Consider the following 25,280-nt stretch of genomic DNA (forward strand, 5'->3'; position numbering starts at 1 on the left):
CCAGTCCAAGTGAAAAGCTCTGGCCCAGCAGGGCCCTGTCGATGTCTGGTGCTGGGCAAAGGACGACACTGGTGTAAAGACATCATCCCCTACCGGGTGGAGACACTGAGTCACGGCCCCGTCACCCGGCCCTGCCTCCCGCATCCAGTAGGCGCAACACAGTGCGCGGGGGTGAAGTTGGGCAACTCTGCCGCCGCCTCACTATCCGCGACGCAGCTGTGGCCCAGGGGCCGCGCAGGGTCCTGGCTCCCCAGGGCGAGTGAGGTCTGAGGCGTGGGCAGGCACGTGCAGACCGCGGACGAGGAGAGGGGAATCCCCGGACTTCTCCGGGGCCTGCTCTGCCCGGGCGAGGCCATGGGCCCGGACCGCACAGTCCGAGGCCAGCCCCAGCCGAGAAGAGACTGAACTGCAGAAGCCGAAAGACTCTTTACCTCCGGGTGGACTCAGCCCGGCGCAACCGCAGCGGATCGTCGAGACCGGCCTGGCGGGCCGAAATGAAGGCCAACATGGCGGGACCAAGCCAGTACCAGATCAAGGAGCGCCGCCATGTTGTGAATAGGGTGACGCCGATTGGCTCAGTGCGAAACGACCGTGTCCAATGGAGAGCGCCGTTATTGAATAGTCGACAGCCTGCCTCTGGGCAGGAGGAACAGAGGTGGGGGCAGGGCACGTACACGGCGCTCACAGCGTTGGGGGCGCGGCCGAAGCGGAAGGGGCGGGGCACGTACACGGCGTTTGCAGCGTTGGGGGCGCGGCCGAAGCGGAAGGGGCGGGGCACGTACACGGCGTTTGCAGCGTTAGGGGCGTAGCCTAGCTGGAAGGGGCGGGGCACGTACACGGCGCTCACAGCGTTGGAGGCGCGGCCGAAGCGGAAGGGGCGTGGTAGCTACTCGGCGTTCTCGGGCTCTGGGCAGGGGCCGGGCGCTTGAAGCCGCTGGCCTCGCCCTTGGGCGGCGGGGGCGTTTGCGGCAGAGCGCGCGGGTCTCGCCTGGCCTGACTCGCCCGGCAGGATGGGCGGGCCCTGGCGGCTCCTGCGCGCCCTGCGGCTCCGGCTCCTCGGGCCAGAGAAGGAGCATGTGGGCAGCGACCAGTTTGGAAACAAATACTACAAGATCCCCAAACACCAAACCTGGGCTGGTAAGAGCGGGGGGAGGGGCTGCCACGGACTCCGCAGCCTTCTCTTGGGAGCTTGCTGGGCCTGCCTCCGGCAGAGCCTCTGCAGCTCAGCCCACCTATAGCGTATCCCCTCACCGTCTGCGCCCGGGCCCCCAGCCTCACCCCAGGCACTTCTGACCCCACCCCTCCTGCCCCCAGCCTTCTTCCCTAAACCCACCCCTCCTGCCGCCATGGCACCCCACTCCCTCTGCCCCGAGCCCCCCCCCCAGGACCTCCCTAGCGCTAGGCTCCCCTCATTGTTTCCTATATCCGACTCTCTTCTGTGCTGTACAGGTTCTTATACCGTGCTCATCATCCTGGTGCCTGAGCGCCTTCCAGTAGTTCATTAAGCAGCATGACCGCACGTCTGTCACATGTTTGTTCTCTCATCTTCTCCCCAGGGTAGACCTGGGTGCAGCACAGGGTCTTGTGGTCGGAGTTTTAAACAAGTAGATATACGTATGGCTGTGTGTTTATATTCAAGAAGGCAGTGTCAAGGAAATGAGCTAGACACTTGGAATGGAAAGTGGTGAGATTTGTGATGGCCTTAGTTCTCAGGGGACTTCATTCCACAGCCGAGAGGAACTTTATTCTTACCATTGAGGGTTCCGTTGGGCCAGAGGAGTGAAGGGGTCAACATGGTCTTTGTCACAGAGCTTTAGACCGTGTTTCATATATCCTGAGCGGTGGGCCCAGGACATGGAGAACTTTGAAGATGATGACTGAAACCTTGAACTTTCCCCCAGGATACCCACTACTCCTGCTCATAGCCTCCTTTGCTTACATCCTATCCCTTGCCAGTTTCATCTTCCAGAGTACCCATCCTTACAACTTCTCAATACTTCCTCTCTGGCAGCCTCTCCACCAGCCTGTGTGGTCCACCATGTTCATAGGTTTACCCTTTCCTAGACTGTTTCGTGCTCAATCATTTAATCTCCATGTACATTGCCCAGAAATTCCCTTGCATGTCTTTTGTGTGTTTCTCCTGCTTTCCCTTAGTTCCCTATACGCCCTCACATTCTCTATAGTTTTCTTTAGGCTCCTAACCCAAGTACTTTTTTTCTTCCTTCAACTTTGCCCTACTGTTTCTTCTCAGATCAGGTAGCAGCATACTGTATTTTAGGGGCTGTTTTGATAAAGACAAAAATGGGGAGGATGTGCCTCTGAACTAAATTTGTTTAATATCGCTGTAATATTGAATCAGGTTCTTCACTTGTGGTCTAGTCTGACTCTGTTACCTGTCCTGGTGCTTTCTACTAATAATGCAATTTCCATTGGGGGAGGAGGCGGGAATTTGAGAAGATTTACATTAACAATAGTAGAGGGCTGTATATAAAAAGAAAATAAGTGAACCAGGCTTGAAAGATTAACAAGATTCATTTCATAATACTTTATATATATATATACAGGGTACCCCCTGTATACATTGGGGGTGCGTTCTTGAAAAGGGCGATGCATACCAGGGAATTTTTCCCCATAAGAAATAAAGGAATAAGGGGGGGATGCATTCACAACTTCACCACACTCACCTATGACAATGCTCTTTTTGCCTAAACAGTGTACCTTTTTACAGTGACAGGTCATACAGTACACATTTTGCACATAAAACATTGAATAAAATAATGTGGAACCCTACTAACGCCATTCAAACACATAGAACATTTTAATTATGTAAATACAGTACTGTAATACAGTATAAAACTGTCAATGCTAAACTTAGGTAGGGGAGTGGCGGGGTTTTCTTGGGCTGGCCTTTTGGTTGCAGAAGTCTTAAAAAGGATTCTATCGACGTCTGCTCTCCTTCATGAATCTTTGAACAACAAAGCCACTGCATCATTGAGAGCCCTGGAGACTTCGGCAGACTGTTCACAAAAAGAATCACCGCTCTATGATTTCCATCATCTCATCCAGCAATTCAAAAAAACAGGAGAGATTCTTTGTCCTCAGACTCCTGGCTTCCTGCCCTACGTCATCGTCCTTGCTTTCTTCAGATATCCGTTGTTGGTCCAGCTCAGTCAGTTCTTGATTTGTCAGTTGCTCAGCGTGAGACTCCAACAACTCCTGTACATCTTCTTCCTCCACCTCCTCAAAGCTGACATCCTTCGGCAGCTTGACAATTTCTTGCTTGAGAGCAGGAATGGCATCAAATCCCACAAAGCTGTGGACAGCATCTGGCCATGCGTAGCGCCAAGTGCCATTCACACATTGCAAAGTGACCTCTTTCCAACACATGTCAATGTATTCCATGCCATTCAAGATGTTGTAGGACTTCCAAGACTCCTTTACACTGGACTTCACCTACCGTCTCCTTAATCAGCATGGAGAATATCCTCCGTGGGTAATAAGCCTTGAACGTGGCTGGCGGACACAAGTACAGTACTATACTGTACAATAGGGGAATGTGTTCCAATTCACGTCGGTCCCTATCTGTGCAAATGACAGATATGTGGACCAATGTAAATTGGAACACGTTCCCCTATTGATGAGCGACGGATGTCCTAAACAGTGGGTAAGTGAGAAATGTATACCAGGGACCTCCGGTAACCTTTTTCACTCTTTCTATAGTCTGTTAGCTTCCCAGTTAATAATGCACAGGACAACAGGGAAGAGAAACCTTTTTTTTTAAATAGGAAAGTGGGCAAGGGTCTAGAACATAAAACTCATTTAAAAAAACACAGATTTCAAATTGACTATTATTTTAAAGTAAGTAAAGATAAACCCACCCATCAGGTGACCTTGGAGCTTTGCTTTCACCTCAATCAAAACAGACTTTTCCAGCGGAAAATTTTTAGGGTATGCACGTAGGTGAAATTCTTGGAAAACTTACATGAAACTAGCCTGACTTTCTTTGGCCTATTCTCCCTAAACTGTATAAACTCTTCCATAAATGCTTCTAATAGTATCTGCTCCTATAGAGTACACCCCACACTTCTTTACAGACCTTAGACTCATTTCTTAAGTTGCACATACCCACATTCCTCAATCCAGGCAACTCATGCAGCTTCTTCTCATCCTTCCCCAGCACATAGTTTTGGATTGTCTAGTTTAGAGTGTGATATAGTATGGTTGGGGTGCCTGGAATGTTCTGTAATTACGTCAAACTAACCTTAATTGTTCCATCAGATTATCTAGCATCCTAATCATTATGGCTTTCTGTAGTCTTTTAAAATGGGACTAGCTATGAGCCTTAATAACTAATTTGCCCTGAAAATTGTGTCTGTAGATCACAATGCTAGTTTTAGAACAACTTTGTTTTGTGTGAATAATTTTAAATTACATACTTTTAGCAGCTATTATTGCAAGTAGAAAATGTTTTCAGGCCTTTAGAAAGAGGATCTTAGGGAAGACTAAAATAAACCTTTTTGACTTTGAGAAAACAACAAATGAAAATAATGAAAAAGGATTTGATGGTGGTAGGGACTTAACTTAAAGGAAAGTTGCACTGCAGAAAACCTTCATTCACTCATCTTCTGGTATTATTTATTTGTACTTCAGTTATTTTTGCACCATGCTTTGTTCACAATGTGTTAGGTACTGTCTAGATGAATAGTTAGCTACAGTTCCTCTTCCAGAGGTCTCATAATCTAAGAAGACTAACAATTAACAGAGGAGAGGGATACAATGTACAACCAATTTTTAAAAATGGGGAAATATCTCTGCAAGGCTTTCTGACTAACTCTTATTAGTCAAGTGATTTCTTGTAGGAATCAAATAAGTGTTGTGGAGTTTAAGACCAGACGGGACCAGCAGATCATCTAGTCTGATCTCTTGTATATCACAGGCCACTAACATCACACACAGCACCCACACACTGGTCTATTTTCAGTTGTTTGGATTTAAAGTACTACAGGACCTGAGAGAGAGAATGCTTGGTGCCACCTCAGAGCCCTGGCCCTCCCTTGACAATTTCTCATCTTGAAAAATCTGAAGAATTAGTTTAGAGATGCGGGTTCCATATATGAGAGGTGACATAGAAAAAAATGCAATAGTGGTTGTGGGAAAAGTGGACAAGTAGGTTGCCAGTACTGGTGGTATTGGCAGAGAAGAGGGAATAATAAGAGTGATGCAATAAGATGACCGATAAGGAGAGAGACAGTGTGGTGAAAGGTTTAAAGATGAGGGGAGGGGCCTGTTGAAAGAACATGAATGGTTTCTTCAAAATATTTTTAAAAAATGAGATCTGCATTTGTGAACATAGCGAGTCTATGTAGTCAGCTGTTCCTATTGCTGTTCTCTTCTTCCTCCCAAATCCCCACCCCTTCCATTATAGGCTTCATCCAATCATTATCTTTTACCTCTATTTAATTTGTAAGTTCTTCAGGCCAGGGACTTAATTTTACTCTGTTGTGAAGTGCTTTGAGGTTGAAAACCTGACTGAAACCTCGGGGTGCTATCAAAATAGAAATGATTAACAATAACGTGGACAGGCAGCTAGACTTGGTTGCAGTGGAAGACGGTGAGGGGAACCATCAGAGAAATTGAAAGAGAGGAGGATGGCTGTTGGAAGGAATGGCAAGGAAGATGATCTTAGCAGTTGCACTATATGTGCCTGGAAGATGGGGTATTGATGGTGGAGATGTGGTGTTTAGAACATCACAAAAAAGTTGATGAGATGTGAGATAATGAGTGCCCGGCTAAGAGTTTTTGCTGTGTGGACTGAAAAAAAGCTCTGCTGTAAGAAAAGTTATGGAAGGGAAAGATACATCTGTGAGCCATCAATGTAATGATGTGAGATGAGTCTGCAAGGGGATGAAGTTGCTTGAGGAGAGGAAAGAGAAGGAGGGGAAAAGAACAGAGCTCTGAGAGACCCCACAGAGAGTAGGAATGGAAAGTGGGAAAGAGATAGTAAAGGAACCAGAGGAGGACAGAGTTGTAGAAGCCAAGGGAGGGTGAGACTTTGAGAAGGAGAATATGACTAATAGTAGTGCGAGAGAATTTTTTAGGGTTATAGCGGTTCATTTTCCTAAAACACAAAAAATTCAAATGTCGGATGTAACTGGGCAGGAAACGCTTACATATGGTATAATTTCTCAGACCCTTGTGTTAAAGCAGAAATGTTGCATGGTCTCTAGAAAATACATTTAAATCTTCAACAATACTACTGTTGTTTTCTACCAAATAAGTTTATGCTAAAGTTAAACTTTTTCAAAGATTAGTAAAAAATTGATGACCGTGATTAAATAATACAGTTTCATTATGCCTGTCTTGGGAGGAACATCCAGTATAACTCATTAATTCTGAGATTACACTTCAGATGGCAGTCCCGAAACTGGATGTGATAGAAGGTGGGATTGGACATTTAGGTAACAATGATTGATGACTAATTTTAGTATCGCAGACAAATATTTCACTAAACAGGGTAGCTTAATCTCTGTAATGTCTTTATTTTTTTAACTGTATATCACACTGTCAGAGCATCACCATAGCTTTGCTACATGATGAATTGTTTGCTCTGCAACCCGCAATGATTCTTAAACTGTTCATAGTTCAATAATTGCTAAAATTCCTCATACAGTTTATGTATTTTATTAAGACAGCATATATTTCACAGGAGATAACTGATCCCATTTTCCACTGTAAAACTTTGTAAATATGAAGATTGTTAGTGCCTAGTTAAAGAGAAAAAATTAAATAATATAAACTGCACTAGCAGTATCCTTCAGGCTCGAGAGACCATGGGTATGTCCCCCTGAGAGGTAAAGAATTTACTCAGTTGGTTTTACGACAGCTGGCGCTGTGGCTGAAGAGATCCACTCAAGAGAGACAATCTGCTGCATCTATCACTTTTAAAGGTGATGTTTTGACTCTTTGGACTCTGCCTTCAGGCAGCTCTTTTCTCCTCTGCTAAGCTGGACTGCTTCCTCTTGTAACTTCGGAGACCTTTATTGAGCTCTTGGTTACAAAGGCTGCAGTCTGGAGTGTGATCTTCCCAGTTGTCCCCATTCATTTCTCTGAAGTCTCATTTGCACACATCCTTGAAATGCAATTTTGGGCGTCCTTTGGGTCATTTTCCAGATGCCAATTCGCCGTAGAGGATGTCCTTTGGGATGCATCCATCATTCATTCGGCACACGTGCCCAAACCAGGGGAGGTGTCTCTGAAGAGTGTTTGCATTCTGGGTATGCTGGCCCGCTTGAGCCCCTTAGTGTTGGTGACTGTCCCTCCAGGAGATTCCAAAGATTTGCCAAAGGCAACTTATATGAACGCTGTTGTGCCTCTTTTCCTGATGAGAGTATAAGGTGCATGTCTTGCTCCTGTACAAAAGTGTGCTGATAACACATGCACGAGACACACAAATCTTTGTGTGTTGTCAGTTTGTTGTTTTGCCATACCCTCTTGCTCAATCTAGATATTATTGTGGTGGCTTTTCCACTAAACACTTACCATCTAAATATTTTCTAACTTGTATTCATAGTGTCTTTGTGCACAGCGTATTTTTCAAACTATGCAATAACTTCACTTGTGCTGGCATTCATAGTAATGGCTGAAACTTGAAATGTATGTGCTCTATGAAGCATTCATTTATACTTTCTAAGTTTCTTTCTAATAGATGGTGTAGCAAATCAGTGAACCTGTAGGTAGTAACTTTTTGTTTAAAAAAATAGTAATGAAGCATAAAAAGGACTGAAACAACAAAAGGCTTTAGAAGCACACTGAAAAATAATAAAGGTCACCAAATTAGCTGATTTCTATCAAGAGAGGATGTTCCTCTGGGTGCCAAGAAGAGGGCATCACCTTGGAAAAGTTTAGGGGTGCATATGATCTTTGGCGTAACTGAAGGGGAAATGGCAGAGGGTAGGGCTGGCCTGCAGTTCACCAGGGCCAGCAGCAAAGCAGCCTAGAGCAACTTGAGTAATGTGCACAGGTTTCTGGATATGCATCCGCCTCAGTATCGCTGGGCTCCTGTGGCATGGGCTTGTGATGTGCTGAGCTTTGACTTGTCTGACAACAGTATGTTCAGATATTTGGAATTAAACAAATAGCCACCAACAACCTCTGCTGTAGCAACAAAAAAGTAGCTACATAGGACATCTAGTTCTCAAACACATTAATTTTCAGTTTTCAGGGCATGTAACCTCACTGAAGTCAACATAGTTGCCACCAGGGATGAATTTGGCCTTAATTGCTCTGTAAAAGTTGATTTGACGTTGCTGTCAGTCTTCCTTCCAGCCTGGGTAAGAATAAATTCCATTCCTCTGGGGGATGGGGGGAGGAATAAAATGGAACGACTATAGTTGGTGCTCGAGTGGATTACCGCTTTTATTATAGAAATTAGTGGGAGAAGCTAGTTGTGGAAGAAAAATTTCTGAATCACATCTCTGCAAGGATATGTCTACATAGCAATTGAACACCCATGTCTGGCCTTGGTCAGCTGACTCTGGCTTGCAGGGCTCAGGCTCCAGAGCAGTAAAATTGCTGTGTAGATGCTCATGCTAGAGCCTGAGCTATGAAACCCCATGAAAAAGGGGGGATCCCAGAGCCTGGTCTGTAGCCTGAACCTGAATGTCTACACAGCAATTTTTAGCCCTGAACCCCACAAGCCCAACTCAGCTGACTTGGGCCAGCTGCAGCAGTGCCATAGGCCTTTTAGCCCAGTGTAGATGTACCCTAAGGTTCAGGCCTGCAGTTTGATCTGTGTCTATGGGTTTCTGTGCCTGTGAGGTACAGCATAAACTTCAGTGGCACTCTGTGCAGGTATAAGGTTTGGTTTGCGAGTGTCCGATTACAGGATCGGGGCCTAATAGTACAGAAAATTGCTTGTTAATGAAATAACTGGTGGAAAGTCTGTATTGTGTGCACACTTTCGCCATGTATACGTATATAATTGTAAATCTTTGGATTTTTGAAATTTTTTTTTATTTTGATAGCTTTCTGTTTAAAAAATGTGGAGTATAAGTAAGAGGTCTATCTTTTTTTTTTTCTCCCTTGTGGTGTCTCTTTATCATTTTAAGATATCGGAACAGTTCTGAGACTAAAGTTGATAACTTTTTCTACAAAACCAGCAGAGGGAGCACTAAAAGATGTTACATAGTTTTCATTCAAATTTATTTTAATTTCTCTTAGATCAAAATGATGGGTGGTTGGGTTTATGTATGTTAAAAAACAGAGGTTGATTTGCCTGTTAAACCATCCTATGGTAGGGAAATGTTCTGGGGATTCCGGCTTAATATAAAATGCTCCTTTTGTAATTGAGGTTTTGTTACATCTGCATGAGCCTGTTTAAAATAATAGGCTGTTTATAATTGATATAAAATGGTGTTAGTCTTACAAAACAGGATTACTTAGTAATTGCATGTAGACTCCATGAACTTACAGGGTTAAATTCTCTCCAATGTGTAGGGCCCAAGAGGTATATAAAACTAGTAGTGTAAACTACTTCTACACCAGCTCAAACACCTATTGGCACCTGAAGTTCTATGTAAAGGGACAATAATAGGTGCACTAGGTTAGATATGTAAGGAATCAAAAAAATTTTAGACTCCAACTTCAATAAAAATTAGTCCATGTGTTTTTGAAAAAATTTTAATACACTTTCTTCTGGTTTTAAATATTCCTTTGTAGTGTTCACAGCTCAAATATTAACTATTGTATTTGTGCACGAGAACTGCAAAGTAAAATTGACGAGTTTATTTTCAGAGTAAAGTGCAAAAAGTAACCTTTATAATGAAAAGCAGATCTTGAGAACTTGACATGATGCTTACTAGCCAGGAGAAAAATACATTCCCACACCCCTTCCAAAACCATGCTTCCTGCAATTTAAGGGCTAGGTTCTTCTTCCCATGCCAGCAGCAGTGAAGAAATAAAGGTGGCAATACCACACCGTGCCATCCTTACTTCAGTGCTGCCTTCAGAGCTGGGCAGTTGGAGAGCAGCAACACCCCTGATGCCAGCACCCTGCCAGCAGCAGCGCAGAAGTAAGGGTGGCTCTACTATACTATTTCAGAGTAACAGCCGTGTTAGTCTGTATTCGCAAAAAGAAAAGGAGTACTTGTGGCACCTTAGAGACTAACCAATTTATTTGAGCGTGAGCTACAGCTCACTTCATCGGATGCATACCGTGGAAACTGCAGCAGACTTTATATACACACAGAGAATATGAAACAATACCTCCTCCCACCCCACTGTCCTGCTGGTAATAGCTTATCTAAAGTTATAGATAAAGCTGGTAATAGCTTATCTAAACTTGATGATCACTTTAGATAAGCTATTACCAGCAGGACAGTGGGGTGGGAGGAGGTATTGTTTCATATTCTCTGTGTATATAAAGTCTGCTGCGGTTTCCACGGTGTGCATCCGATGAAGTGAGCTGTAGCTCACGAAAGCTCATGCTCAAATAAATTGGTTAGTCTCTAAGGTGCCACAAGTACTCCTTTTTCTTTCTACTATACTATGCCACTCTTCTTCCACAATTACAACACTCTGAAATTTCAGATTTAAATAGCTGAAATCATGAAATTTATGATTTTTTTAAAATACTATGACTGTGAAATTGACCAAAATGGACCGTGAATTTGGTAGGGCCTTACTCACAGTGATCACAAGCGAAGTGACATTGGCCGAATTCTTCTGTTTTGCTGCTGCCAACAGGTTTCCACTAGCAGTAGTGAACTCTGACAAGTCTTTGATCAATTGTTATTCTTGCTGCAGCTTATGAAAGCTATAAGCAGCAACAGATGTTGGAGCTCTGCCTGCAGATTTAGAAGGAAAACACTGCAATGATTTACTCTAGTTCCCATTTGGAAGTTGCTTTACACCCATAAGAGGAAGAAAAAAAAGTAAATAAAATGTTAGAATCTGTAAAAGTTAATGATGCTTGACAGTGAAAGCTTCTTTCAAGAGGACTTTTCAAGTTTTGGTGAAAATAAATGAGCTCTTTTTAAAAAATGTTATGTTAATGTAATCTGAAGTGTTATGGAAACTTACTTAAAATGATTCATTTTTAAATGAGCGGTGACCATTGAAAATAATTAGATCAAGTTCAAAATAGTAAAGTGAAATTCATTTGAATAAGAAAACAAGAGAATATTGTCATAGCCTTGAGGATGTGTTTGTTTTTTTTTCTGGGAGGAAAAAATTTACTGCCTTTGATTTTATGGAAAATAATAGACATTCTGGATTTGCCCAGAAGGAGGCAACATTGTTTCAGAGATGTCCTAGACAGACAGTTTATTAAAAGTACTGTGTGTTTCCTCTTAGTTAAGATTTTTTTTAAAGTCTCTTCTCTGCAAAATAATTGGGTGCATATTTTTTTCCTCCAAAAATAAACCTTGCATTATAAACTGCCAACTTTTAGGACAAGGATTCTGGAGTGACAGTACAGCTATTCTGTATGGGCCATGTACTATGTTATACTCCAAGGAACTCTCTACAGATTTCTTTTCAAATATTTATGCTTTTAAAACATATTTGGATATTGACAGTGTCATTTTTGTCTTAAATTTCCAGAAGCTGATTGATATGGGACATGATGTGTTAATCTCACTGACTTCAGAGTAGCAGCCGTGTTAGTCTGTATTCGCAAAAAGAAAAGGAGTACTTGTGGCACCTTAGAGACAAACAGATTTATTTGAGCATAAGCTTTCGTGAACTACAGCTCACATCTGATGAAGTGAGCTGTAGCTCACGAAAGCTTATGCTCAGATAAATTTGTTCGTCGTTAAGGTGCCACAAGTACTCCTTTTCTCACTTGATTTTAAATCACGAGTGATTGAAGACAGTGAAGATGATAGTGTTTAACAGTTGATTTGTTGCTATAGCGTAACCAGGCCTTAAGCATGTATTGAGTGCTATGTTCCTAGTAGCAAGGTTCAGTTAAACTGATGATCGTATTGAATTCAGTCTGACAACAATAAACTTTCTATTATACTCATTCATTATCTTAAATAATTTTCCTGCTGTTTTTAGCCTGAGGGCCAGGTTTGGTTTCTTCAGTCTTTTTTTGTTCAAATCTGTTCCACAGCCATTTTTTTTCTGTGCTATGTCTTATTGTCTTAATTTTCTTGAATTTGTAACTGTTTATTTTTATATTTAATGCAACGTTTATTGACAGTAAACTGTTACCTGTAGTCACCTGACCGAATGGCTGACACTCTGAGGGCTGAGATCTTTCCTTTTTGTCAATCATACTGCCTTCCACAGCCAATCAGTTAAAATTGTTTAAATAAGAATAGCCCTTTTGGTGGCTGTTACTAACATTAAACTCTAAATATATTTTTTTAGATGGTTAAAGTAAGAAATGTGTGTCTGAATAAGCCCTGATGAAGTCTCAGCATTATCATGTTTGTATCCAGATGGTGATGTGATGTACCAATACAAATCCCTCGGTAATGATAGCCCCCAGATGAGTTTATGCATGGAACTTGGGAGACAGGAGAAGGCCAGCCTTTGGGAAAGAAACTGGCCAAGAATAGGCATGTGTTCTAGTAGTACATGTCACTTTCCTAACTGGTACCTGTCTGTCACCCATACTTCATTCTCAGCAAAGGAGCTCTGCTGAGCTGCTAGGGTGATGTAAACATCATCATGTCAAGTCTGCCACACTCTGCGGATAAATCTTACTATCTTCAGATTCCATTACCCCATAGAAAATAAAAGAAAACACAAACAAAAAGATTGAAAGCCCTAACTTTGAATTTTCCCATTTTGAAACAGGGAAAACAATCTATGCTTTTAACTGATGTCATTGTTCCTGCGAACTGCAATTCTGTTCTGAGAACCTGCACTGCTTATCCGAGTGGATGGATTAAGCACAAAACTGCAACTTTAACTCTAACTTGCTCTTATTGGTAAAGTGACAATTTAGATGTATACAGTTTCAGCACAATGTGTGGCGTGAAAATTAAAAGCATGACACTTGCTCGCTACTATGGGAATTTTGAGTTATGCATTTAATTCAGTGAGTTTCCCAATTGTGTTTCTGTGCACAAGTTTCCTTAAGTGTGACTTGATAAAATACCAGTTTCTTTACTGGTAGTTTGAGTAGAATTTTAGTTCTGTCATAGTTGAATGAAAGGGAGTCAGACTCTCTGCAAAGTGATGTAACTGTTATTTTTGCTAGGAATTTTTCTATTAAGGGTGCTACACGTTGACACTTAAAAACTCCTATCCTAAATTGATGGTTGTAGAATTATATTATTGTTTTGTGTAGTGCTAAAAGATGCACTAAAATGTGATAGGAACTGCTAATAAGTAAATCTTATTTTGCTAAGCTCTTTTAACACACAGTATCTGTACTGCACACAATCTGTCGTAAAAATGATAAAAAGAAGCCCCTGTCAAGCGCTATGGCTGCTTCTCGAAGTTCCATATTTTAATACTGTTAGGCTTGAAGTCTTAAGTACAATAAGGTCTGGAGATGGCCTGAAACAATAGTTCCTCATTCATCTTAAGGGGTCATTTACTCTGAAACCATCCACCAACATCAACCCAGTGGGGGACTCTGGATGGGCTTAGTCTTCACTGCAGTGTTAGCGCAAAGTATAACTACAGTGGTGCTCCTAACTTGACTCCCATCCAAACACAAAAATCTCTAGCTCAAGTTAAGTGGTGCTTTATATTTGAGCTAGCTGCCCTATCAGACTGTGTGGGTTAAAGCTCAAGTGGTGCTGATGTTTGAGTTGCAGAGCAGTGGGGACTCAGCAGCTCTGTGCTGCTCATATATTGTTTCTATGTTGTGCAGCTTTACATGCTGTTGAGCTGGATGAGAGCTTAGTCCTCCTTCCTCCAGATGGTCACAGGCCTTTCTGAAGACCTGAAGAAGTATTCCAGGGAGAAGGGAGGCCTTAAAGCAGACAGCACATGTAGTGGCAGGGGCCCTCCACACTGCTGTAAACAGGGATGGGGCCATGGGCATAGCTAGGATTTTGCGTTGCCTTACTTTGGCCCTGCAACCTGACCAAGCCACTCTTCTTCCTTTCTATTCTGCTGACCAAGTGGGTAGGCAACTAGGCATTCAGTTTTGCAAGGGGATAAAACGAGATGCGTGCATGAGCTTCATGCTCTGCAAAAGCTGCTGAAAGGTTCGGTTTGATTGAGAGAAATTAGGACCCAGAGTCAATTAATAACAGATTTTTATAAGAATTGTTTGTGTTGTGTTTGAGATGAATGTTATGGTGGAGATTTTCATACTCATTTGATGTGGTCTGCTTGCTTGTACTTGAAATGGGATGACCTTTTCCAGGGTGATAAATCAACATTGAAGTATAAATATTGGATACTAATCTGATATAATCATCTCAACGGTGTTGTAACCAAGAACTGCTTTAAACTTCATCCGAGTTAGTGTTGTAGCTCCGAGAACAACATTGTCTGTCCTGATTTAAAAACTCCAGTCCTGAATTGATAACTGTATGATTATTACAACATTTTCAGGAAACGCGACATGACTTTGATAAATAGTCTGTTTTTGTTTTTACCAGATAAGAAACTTAAATATTAAGTTTTACATTTAATCGGTTACTGTTATTTTTTGCCTAGTTATCTCTAACTTTGTTTTATCATGGGGGGGGAAGTCCTGGCCCCACTGAACTCAGTGGCAGAATTCCCAAGGCCCTGGGCTTTGCCATTCTTCTCAGACAGCTACTGAGAGAATGAGCTTCATGAATATTTACATATTTGGCTCAATGTATGTTGACTCTAAAGAAGTTGATGATTTTTAAATGGGTTTCAGCATACTTTAAATAGCTTTAAACAGTTACTGTGGTAAAGAATAACTCATTCATAATTGCCCATGACAAACAGTTTAGTATTAAAATACTGGGAGTCATTGTGCTACAATTGTACTAATTGTACTACAGTTATGACTTTTCCCCTATCTTTGCCCTGACAGCTTTGAATAAAAAAAAATTGGAGCTTTGCTGCATGGAACCTAAATTCAAACCCTCAAATACAACAGTATTTTCTAAGAAAGCATAGTCCATTTGCATATGGTGATCTGGGTAGTTCTGGGCCAGCTTCTGATCTCAGTTACACCAACATAATTCTTGAAGTAATTCCAATAGCTTGGAGCATCTGGGTCCCTCACATATATTTGCACCTATATGTAAACAGCTAATGGAGGTTTGTAGGATGATGGTATCATTTTATGAAGCTCACTATTTGGTTACATTGAGAAACTGTGTTGCAATTTTTTTGTTTTACAAAACAAAATTCAGTAGTAAAATTTGTATATGATTATAGACTAGTCACAATAGCTGCTGAAGAAACAAGTCATAATTATATGATCTCACTGGGAAAAGACTCAATCACCTTAACAGTTTTGCTTCCTTGCAAGAGACTTTGTTTGTTTTAATCTTGTTGCAAGTTTAAACCGCTGAAAAGCTTATTTGCTTTAGCCAAAATTTACCTTCTCATTTATAAAAGCTTCAAATTGTAGGCCTACAGCTTGGTAACATTATCAGGGATGGACCAAGGATATCCGTATCTGATCAAATTTTGTCAGCTCATGGCTAGGATTTAGATTTGATGCACCAAAATTTCATGAGCTGTTCCTGCTCGAATTCAGCCACAGTGAATGGGGGAGAAATGAATGAGATCAGCCTTTTCCAGGGTAGAAATCGCTAAACATTTTAAAATTTTCAGGTCAGTTTTGCTCCATGATCTGAAGAACATCTGAAGAGGGGCAAACTCCCAAATGAGCAGTTAAAACAGTGCTGTTTCCCCTGCTGAGTGGAAGAATGCAGTGGGGCAGGTAATTGTCAGAGCTTGGTTTGCCTGTTCACCTTCACAGAGGGCAGTAGGGCAGGTCAGTGTAGAAAGCACCAGGCCATAGGCACATGCTGATTCCTCTAGGCATGCATGCACTCCCCACCTTTGCCTCAGGAATTCTTTCTTCTTAGTAGAGGAAGACCAGCAGTCCAAATCAGAGTAAGAGAACCAAATAGTAAAATCTAGTTAAAACAAACAAAAATCAAAATAGCAGATAGACTTCTCCAGGCAAGAGTGTACTGTGTATTGTGAAACCATGCTTAGGAAGTCTTCAGCTGCCCTGTATAATTGATAGCTATATACTCTTCCTCATGCACCCTGGAAAGGTGTAATAGGTGAATAAGGATTTCCTGCCACATCTAAAAGACTGGGAAAGTATCAAGACATTATTCCCAGCTGCCATTGTGGATCACCATCTCCTAATGTTCAGATTACTGTTTCCAGCTTCTGTTGTAGGTTGCAATGCCTCGCTACTTCCTCCCACTCCAATATCGCTGTGGATCGAGGAGAGAGATAGCAGCCCATTTATGGAAGAACTGTCAGGCAGTAAGGGTCCTCTTGGTCCACTATTTCTTTCGCTCCACTGCACCGTTTCCTGGCCTCAGTTTTTTAGTCCATAAGGTTCTGCGTTATGTACCAGTCAAAATTTAGCCTGATATCACTACAGGTTATTTTTCTTGGTGGCCAGGGACTCTGCGCTTCTAACGAGGGAAGATTTTTACCTGAAAGAATGGCCTCCTTACTATACAGGCTCTTCATTGGCAGCAAAGTCTTGGCAGGCGTTGTCTCAGCCCCCTCCTTTGGCATGAAAACAGGTGGCATTCAGCCAACAAAAATACATAAACAAATGTGAAATTTCCTCTGACACCCTAATGGCATGTCCTTGTAAGCCCCCTAGCCCAGGTAGACAAACTTGTGCTCGGGTGGCTTGAGCTAGTGTGCTAAATGTAGCAGTGTGAATATTGTGGCCAGGCTCAGGCTTTTGAGAGCCCAAGCTGCAACAGCCAAGCTGCTATTTTTAGTACCCTAGCTAAAGCCCCACTAGAATCATAGATTAGGGTTGGAAGAGACCTCAGGAGGTCATCTAGTCCAACCCTCTGCAGGACCAATCCCAACTAAATCATCCCAGCCAGGGCTTTGTGAAGCTGGGCTTTAAAAATCTCTAAGGATGGAGATTCCACCACCTCCCGAGGTAACCCATTCCAGTGCTTCACCACCCTCCTAGTGAAATAATGTTTCCTAATGTCCAACCTAGACCTCCCCCAGTGCAACTTGAGACCATTGCTCCTTGTTCTGTCATCTGCCACAACTGAGAGCAGCCAAGCTCCATCCTTTTTGGAATTCCCCTTCAGGTAGTTGAACGCTGCTACCAAATTCCCCCTCACTCTTCTCTTCTGCAGACTAAACAAGCCCAGTTCCCTCAGCCTCTCCTCGTAAGTCATGTGCCCCAGCCCCCTGATCATTTTCGTTGCCCTCCGCTGGATGCTTTCCAATTTGTCCACATCTTTTCTGTAGCGGAGGGCTCAAAACTGGACACAATACTCCAGATGTGGCCTCACCAGTGCTGAATAGAGGGGAACAATCGCTTCCCTCTCTTTGTTGGCAGTGGTCCTACTAATGCAGCCCAATATGCAGTTAGCCTTCTTGGCGGCAACAGGCACACTGGTGACTCGTGCCCAGCTTCTCATCCACTGTAATCCCCAGGTCCTTTTCTGCAGAACTGCTGCTTAGCCAGTCAGTCCCCAGCCTGTAGCAGTGCATGGGATTCTTCCGTCCTAAGTGCAGGACTCTGTACTTGTCCTTGTTGAACCTCATCAGATTACTTTTGGCCCAATCCTCCAATTTGTCTAGGTCACTCTGGACCCTATCCCTACCTTCCAGCATATCTGCCTCTCCCCTCAGCTTAGTGTCATCTGTGAACTTGCTGAGGGTGCAATCCATCCCGTCACCCAGATCATTAATAAAGATGTTGAACAAAACCGGCCCCAGGACTGACCTTGGGGCACTCCGCTTGATACTGGCTGCCAACTGGCTGCCAACTAGATACTGGCTGCCAACTAGACTGGTTGATCACTACCCATTGAGCCCGACAATCTAGCCAGCTTTCTATCTACCTTATAATCCATTAATCTAATCCATACTTTTTAACTTGCTGGCTAGAATACTGTGGGAGACCATATTAAAAGCGTTGCTAAAGTTGAGATATATCTCGTCCACTGCCTTCCCCATATCCTTGTCATCGAAGGCAGTCATGTTGGTCAGGCATGACTTGCCCTTGTGAATCCATACTGACTGTTCCTAATAACTTTCCCCTCCTCCAAGTGCTTCAAAATGGTTTCCTTGAGGACCTGCTCCATGATTTTTCCAGGGACTGAGGTGAGGCTGAACTAGACACTAAAACTAATCTGTCTACCCATGCTGGGGGGCTTGCTCCCACCTGCACTGTAAATGTACCCGGAGTGTCCCAGCATGTATATACTAGCAAAGCTAACATGAGTGGACAGTATTGCAGGTATGGTCCCTCTTAGCCTTAAAATCATACCCTAAGGTCTTCTCCCTGTAGGGAAAGTGTGGGATTCAAATCTGTATCATGCAGGTCCTTGGGGTCAGATGCTCAGAGAAATAATTTCCCAGCTGTCTTGGTAATACAATGGAAAACTTTATGGAAAGCTGAGACTATTTAGAGTGCTCAGAAAAGTCAGCTTAAAACTACAGATTCTGGCAAGAATTACAGAGGAATATGGGTCATATGGCAAATTGAAGCAGTCTGTGAAGTACTAATGAGAAAATACTTCTTTGTGAGTGCTAGCTAGAATAAGTGCAGCCTTCTGCAGTCTGTAACTGCCTTCTATTGCTTCATAGCTATCTGGAGGTCTCCTAACTAGCACTATCTGGAGTTAGATCCTGATTGGTGCCAGGCTGTTTCAGTTCAGGAGCAGAAGGGCCACTTATATCTTAGATCAAATGAGGTCATTGGATATTGTCCAGAGGGGATACCCTATAGCGTTGTGCAAGAATTTCAGGAGCAGCATGTCCCGTTCCCAGGAACCCATGGAAAGGCTACAACATGAATAAAATAATCAGTCATTTACTTCATATTGGAGCTTCTAGCTTTAAACTATTGGCAACAGGCAGAGTAAGGCCCTGTGTGAAACATCTAAATGACTTTCTAAAAGAGGCTTGTCTTCAAAGCATTCCCATTTTACCATCCTCAGACAACTTTTTTGCAAATGGATGACAAACCTTTTCTTTTCCCAACTTCTGTCATTACCATTTGATATTACCTGTGCTCCCAAAGGGTCTCTCCAGGACGATCGTAGAAATAATGTTAGCTTTCGAGGAAAAAAAAATCATTCATCTCTTCCTGGGCATTTTTTATCCATTTTCTGTATTGAAAAGCTGAAGCAAACAGTGACATGGTTCCTGGAATATCTTGGATGTGGGACAGACATGTTGCATTAGTGAAGTCAATCATAGACCTGGGCTAAGGAAGGAAACTATTAGGTACAAGGTCAAATCTCAGAAGAATGTAAACAGAAGATGAAGATGATCATAAATGGTGTCAATTAAAAATTCCATTCCTATTGGAGACTACTGGAAATTCTCTTCTCCTAGACAGATACGCTTCAATGATCCAGAGTTCATATGACCATCTGATAGCTTCCAGTAGTTCCAGGTATTCTATATGCATCTCATTCTATCTCATTCGTTGGCAGATGTAGCTCCAGTTGTATGTTTTCTACTCCCACAAATGGTGAATACGGAGAATCAGATTTGTATTGGAAGGGATCTTCAGTTCAGGGAACAGATGCCAGAAAGAGCGTGCACTGCATCCATCAGCTGAAACACAGTGCTTCATTGATATCTCAGAATACTGCTCCCTCTCTGGTTTTGACAGTCCGTCCGTCTGATAGCGTTCTTTCCCATTATGAAAACCCTATCAGCCCTAGCCTGGAGAGAGATTCTCCTGTCCTGGGCAGAGCAAAGATTTCTATCTCTAGAGTGATACCTACACCGGGAAATACCTTGTTCGTTGTAAGTCAGTTTGATGGGCTGGTGATTGACCTCTTTGCATCTGGAAATAGTAAATAAAGTGCCCTGCAGCTTCTGTGTGTGTCAGGACTTGGGGTGTGAGGCCACGAATGACCTCACTCAGAGCTGAGCAAGGTCCCTGCCATATATGTTCTCACCTTTTCCACTGCTCCCCAGGACAGTATAGAAGATAGACATGAGACAGCAGCAGTGATGCTGTTTGTCTTTCTGGCTGAAGAGGCTGTGGCTCTCAGGCCTGATTAACCTAGCACTGGATCTTTGGATGCCTCTACCTCACAGAGGAAGACTGGTCCTCCATCCAGGATCAGACATATTTAAAAACTAGTCCTTAGCTGGAGTGATTATTGTTCTCATGGACTCCAAATGAGAAGTCAACAAATACAACTTACTCTATTTGCTATGCAAAGTCAATTTGCTGTTTAACTACCATACTAAATCAGTGAAATATATAGGCTTGAGTTCCTCTAGGAGGGCTTTATTATGGGTGTACAAGCAAAAAGATCAAGTTTCTGTAATGTAACATTTTCTGCATATTTAAGAAAAGGAAGTGTTTTTGTACAAATCCCAACACTGAATGCTTTCTGAAGGCATCAGCCTATTCTAGCTCTGTAAGGTCATAGCATGGCCTTAGAACCTCATTCTGCTCCTTACAGAACTACCCAGACTGAGCCCCTGTGGGAAGTGTCTTTATACTTCTGTGCTATTAGAATAGGCCTCTTGATGGCTACTCTGTCTAATTAGAGTATTTTGTTGTTCTATTTGAAATTGGGAGCGTTCTCTGAAACCCAGTATTGTGAGGACTGTCTGACTTCAAAGTACAACTGTCATAACGTTTGTTCCGTAAGTAAATTCAAGTAATATTCCTCTTTCAGTTAAGCATCAAAATCCAGTGTTTAGAAGCACTGACAATCTCGGGATAGTAATCATGTGTAAAACTAGTAAAATTCTTTTTTTATTTCAACCTCAGCTTTCAAATATCCAAGTACATTTATTTGTTAAATGCATTCAACTCCCAGTCTCAGACCTTAATCTCCAGCCTGGAAAAGATTGTTACAGCTGGTCACAAGGCCCTTAAATAAGAGCCTATAATAAAGATGCTAAAACATACATTATAATTATCTTATGGTAATCAAGACAAAGGATTCAGCAACTGAAGTACAATCACTTCCAGTCTCTCTAAGTTTGAGCAAGGGAACACAATCCCTTTAATGTTCTTAAATCCCTGTAGATACCTCTGTGCTTTCTTCCAGGCTGCCCCACATGCTTGGGAAGCACTCCCCATAAATATCTGCAAAGCTCTCTCATTATTCATCTTCAGATCCCTCCTCAAAACTTTCCTTTGTTGGGGTGCCTACTAAAAACTTGGTAAGTTAAGCTGCTTGTGCGTAGAGACCATCGCTTATCATGCTGACCAATATTGTCCCATTGTTTCCTGATATTCACCTGTCAATGTGTCTCTCTCCATCTGTTGTCTCTTATACTTAGATTGCTCATCCCTGGGGACAGCAGTCGTCTTTTTGTTCTGGGTTTGTACAGTGCCTAGTGCTGTGGGCTCCAGGTTCATGAGTAGGGCTCCTAGGTGCTATGGCAATATAAATAATAATGATTATCCTGGGTCCAAAGTCGTCTTCAAGGAGAATATTTGTTCAGTAGGAAGGGTATGGCATAATTTGAAGAAGGAAAATAGCTGACTAAATATACAAATGGGGAATTAACTAGAGATAGTCATTTGTGTGAACTAGAAGAAAATAAATTGATACAATTTTAATAGCATGTAGTGTGGAAGTCAAAGTTCAGCTCATTTATGTGGTACTTTGTTCTGTTTAACTGTAGACTTTGGGAAGCTGCAAACATGAGCCCTCTCCATGTAAGTGTGAGGATAAATATTCCACAGCCGTGTTTTTTTTAAATGACTCTTGTTTTTCTTCTCAAGTAGGCACATATGACCTGGTGCTAAGTGTGGTGTAGATGATTAGAGTTTTTGTGTGGCTAGGTCTACTAAATGTTCCGAACTAACCACATACCAACATTAGGTATTACACGACATTATTTAAATGAGCTCTTGTAGTGACCACGTCATTCTATTCTTCCAGAACAGCAGAAAAGTGAAAACCAGTGTTACGGTATCACATGTGCACTGAACACAGTTCAGCTAATATCTCCACCAGTTTTCTCCTGTTAATGATACTAAATCCTTCCTTTTTTATTTACTGGTAAGAAAAAATGTGCTGTGCAATAAAACCTCTGCCTGAGGATAAGTGTGAGAGAGCTTGGTAAAATTCTGCAGCCCTTCATGCTTTTTCTGCTACTGTATTTTGTAACACACCCTTCCCCGCCACTAGAACTGAGTGAATAATTGATTTTTTTTTAGTTCCATTAGGCTCTGAAAATGTTTTTCAATTTGCTGACAAAGTCCTTTTTGGAGCAGGATTAGGGCACTTGCTGGGAATGTGGGAGATACAGGTTTGAATTGCCTCTCTGGAGCAGAGGGTTGAACTCAGATCTCCCCCCTCCCAGGTGAGTATCCTAGCCATAACGCTATAGGCTGTTCTGAGTTGGGCTGCTCTCAATTTTCTCCTGTTGAAGGTGTTCCACTTTTTGTCTAAATACTTAACTATTCGTTGGGCCAAGTGCGGGGAGAGAGAGAGAGAATGATTCTTTAGCCTGGTGATTAAGGCATTCACCTGGGAGGGAAGAGGTGTGGTTTCAAATCTTTGTCTGATTCAGAGGAAGGATTTGTGGTGAGGGCTGTGTGACTGTGGCAGTAAAGTGAAAGATCACTGAAAATTCTGATATATAGAATGGGAAATTCAGCTTTTTCTCTGGTTGCTAAATTTCAAGCATGTGACATTCTGAATGGAGCTCATGTTTCTCCAAGTACTTTTCCTGACTCCTTGTGATGAGCAGGCCCATCCCTACCTATACCAAAGCTCACAGCTGTGTAGGGCACCAGGAAATTTGGGGCACTAAATTTTTCTGGTGCCGTGCGCAGCTGCGTGCTGCTCCACCCCCACTCCCCTGAGGACTGAAGCAGGGCCAGGCCTGCACTCACCGGTGGCGGGAAGTGTGGCAACCCGGGCCCAGCCATGCCGCCAGTGAGTGCTGTGGGGCGGTTCCCCTCTGCCCTGCAAGACAGCCCCCCCCCCCGCAGAGGCCTGGGGCCCCACATGCACCCCCACGGGGGGGCTGCATAGGGCCCCAGAATAGCTAGGGACGGTCCTGTTGATGGGCAACTGAATCAGGTGAAAACCAATGTAATTAAAAAGTGGGGAAAATACATGTCTATTAAAAATATTTGTTATGGCTACATGTTAAAGTGTATGTTAAAGTGTTACATAGTGCTGTACATTTCAAAGTTGAATACAAACGTTAATCCTCAGAGCCACTCCCCTTGCCCCCAGTGACTTCTCTGAGTAAATTAGTGTTAGCAATGAGATTAGTATTCAAGAGTTCTTGGCTCTGTGTCGTGTTCAGTCCGTTCCTGGGGGGAAATAAAATGTGTTGAACATGGAAGTGCTGGAAACATACTCCTCTTTATTGAACAGTTGTTCCCACTGCTGAGTGGTGAATATAGTAAAGGTTGGAGGATTGATTCATATACATCCAAATGTTTGGGGTCTTTTTCTAAATTTTCAGCCTGATCTTTTGTCTTTTGCACATTCAAAATTCCCACTTAAATCTACTGGAGTTACAGCTGTGCAGAACCTCCGCGCGCCCCTGCCCCCCTTTTGTTTTAGGATCCAAATCTGAATTCCTCACAACAGTTGGTTCTCTGACAGTGACCAGCCTCCTTCTAGTGACTTTGCTGGACAGTAAGAGTTTCAGGGAGACTCATTTGCCCTCACCTTCCAAATAGCAGGATTTTTAGCAGGATTGTGGTCCCCCACAGAATCTGCAGAAGAAAATAATCATACTCTTGGTCCTTGCTGCCCCAGAGTTATAATACTGTGTATTGTCCTAGACTGCACAACTTTCATTCAGTACTGATCAGGGCCCAGCTGTGAGGAAAAAATAGGTTAGGATAGAGAAACTCAGGAGAATGAGGGTGACTAGAATGTGGGCAACAAAAGGAGGAGAGCATTGGAGAGTCATGGGATTGGAAAGTATTGACTGACTGCAACTCTTTATTAGAGTAGCATGGAGAAAACACCTGTTTTGAAGATGAAAAATTAATTCTTTTTAAAAAACGGATTTTAAACCTAGTTTACAACAGCACTGTACCAAAAAAGCCACATTTTGGCAGTTTAGCGTGGAAACTGATTTATCAAGAAGATGACCATTTTGAAAGCTGAGAAGTAGAAAGCTTCTTTGTCTATAGTTCTGTAGTTGGATGTAGATCCATTGTGTATTTATGTACAATTAATTGGTGCAAGAAGCTTACAAGCTAGGCTGCTGAAGCTGATAGAGCTTGCGAGCTTCATGAGCTGAACCATTACCCAGCATGAGTTTACAAGCTCCAGTGACCAAACATGCAAAGCACATAACTGTGCATTATTTTTAGAAGTATGCACTAGGAAATCAAATATAAAAACTTAAAATTTCTACTGCAATGTGTACATGCATCCATGTGCACTAGTGTTTCCTATTATTTTTCTCGTTAAATATATAAATAACCAGAAAACTGCACATTAACCTGGAACAACAGGACTGAGATCCACATTGCACATTCTGTAGTAAGCTCATGTTGTGGCAACTTAAAATTTTTGCTCTTCCTGATGTTTTGTGACTTCTGAAAAATGCAGTGCCATTGCACTTTTTAGTATTTGACTATATCCAGATCAGTTTACTAACCCCGGGTTCTAGTATGTACAATTACAATAGGATACAAACTACATTGGGGGCAGAACTTGCTAGCCATTTGACGTCTTCTGTTTAAGACAGAATAATACCTCTGAAATAAAAACCACTGCATTATTTGGATGCTGGATACACTTGGTCATTGGTCTTGTGTTTCACTCAGTGTATAATCAAGTTTATTTCGTAGTGACAAAGCTTTGCTGTATCCCTTCAAGAATAATAAAGTAACTGTAGCAAACTAAATATTCATATCTATCTCTATCGCAGATTAGTTTTCCTCCTGTAGAGATCTGTGTCTGTTTCCCAGCCCACCCCCTTCTAGCGCAGCATAAGAATCCTAAAAAAGCATAACTCTTGTGCTGCACATAGCACCTCCTCACCAGTACTGACATAAGGGCCGCATTCAAACTAACAAGACTTGCATAATACTTAACCCGTTTTCCTTTGTTCCTGTTAGCGCTGCCAAGGAAGCGTAATCCTCCACTTGTGCTGTGTTGAGGATGAGGGCAAAAACAAACAAGTGGAAAAAGTAAGGAGTAGACAAAAGTAATGTCATTGAGAGAGTCTCA

At 42.4% G+C, this 25,280-nt stretch overlaps 2 protein-coding genes across 7 annotated transcripts in view; one reads left to right on the forward strand and one right to left on the reverse strand.

Moving 5' to 3' along the window:
* The window catches only part of ERCC8 (ERCC excision repair 8, CSA ubiquitin ligase complex subunit), a 60,710-nt gene extending 60,096 nt beyond the window's left edge, over positions 1–614 (reverse strand). For all 3 annotated transcript variants that reach the window (XM_073344006.1, XM_073344010.2, XM_073344007.2), the window contains exon 1: positions 432–614. In XM_073344006.1, the coding sequence (XP_073200107.1) occupies positions 432–508 (77 nt within the window). In that variant the 5' untranslated portion in view covers positions 509–614. The remainder of the gene's footprint in view (positions 1–431) is intronic.
* A 239-nt stretch (positions 615–853) lies between these two features.
* The window catches only part of NDUFAF2 (NADH:ubiquinone oxidoreductase complex assembly factor 2), a 130,255-nt gene continuing 105,828 nt past the window's right edge, over positions 854–25,280 (forward strand). The window contains exon 1 of one of the 4 annotated variants that reach the window (XM_073344026.2): positions 854–1,137. In XM_073344026.2, the coding sequence (XP_073200127.1) occupies positions 1,011–1,137 (127 nt within the window). In that variant the 5' untranslated portion in view covers positions 854–1,010. The remainder of the gene's footprint in view (positions 1,138–25,280) is intronic. The other 3 variants (XM_073344027.2, XM_073344028.2, XM_073344025.2) reach the window with 3 other exon arrangements.

Source organism: Lepidochelys kempii, chromosome 5, assembly GCF_965140285.1.
Source record: "Lepidochelys kempii isolate rLepKem1 chromosome 5, rLepKem1.hap1, whole genome shotgun sequence".
Classification (NCBI taxonomy): Eukaryota; Metazoa; Chordata; order Testudines; family Cheloniidae; genus Lepidochelys; species Lepidochelys kempii.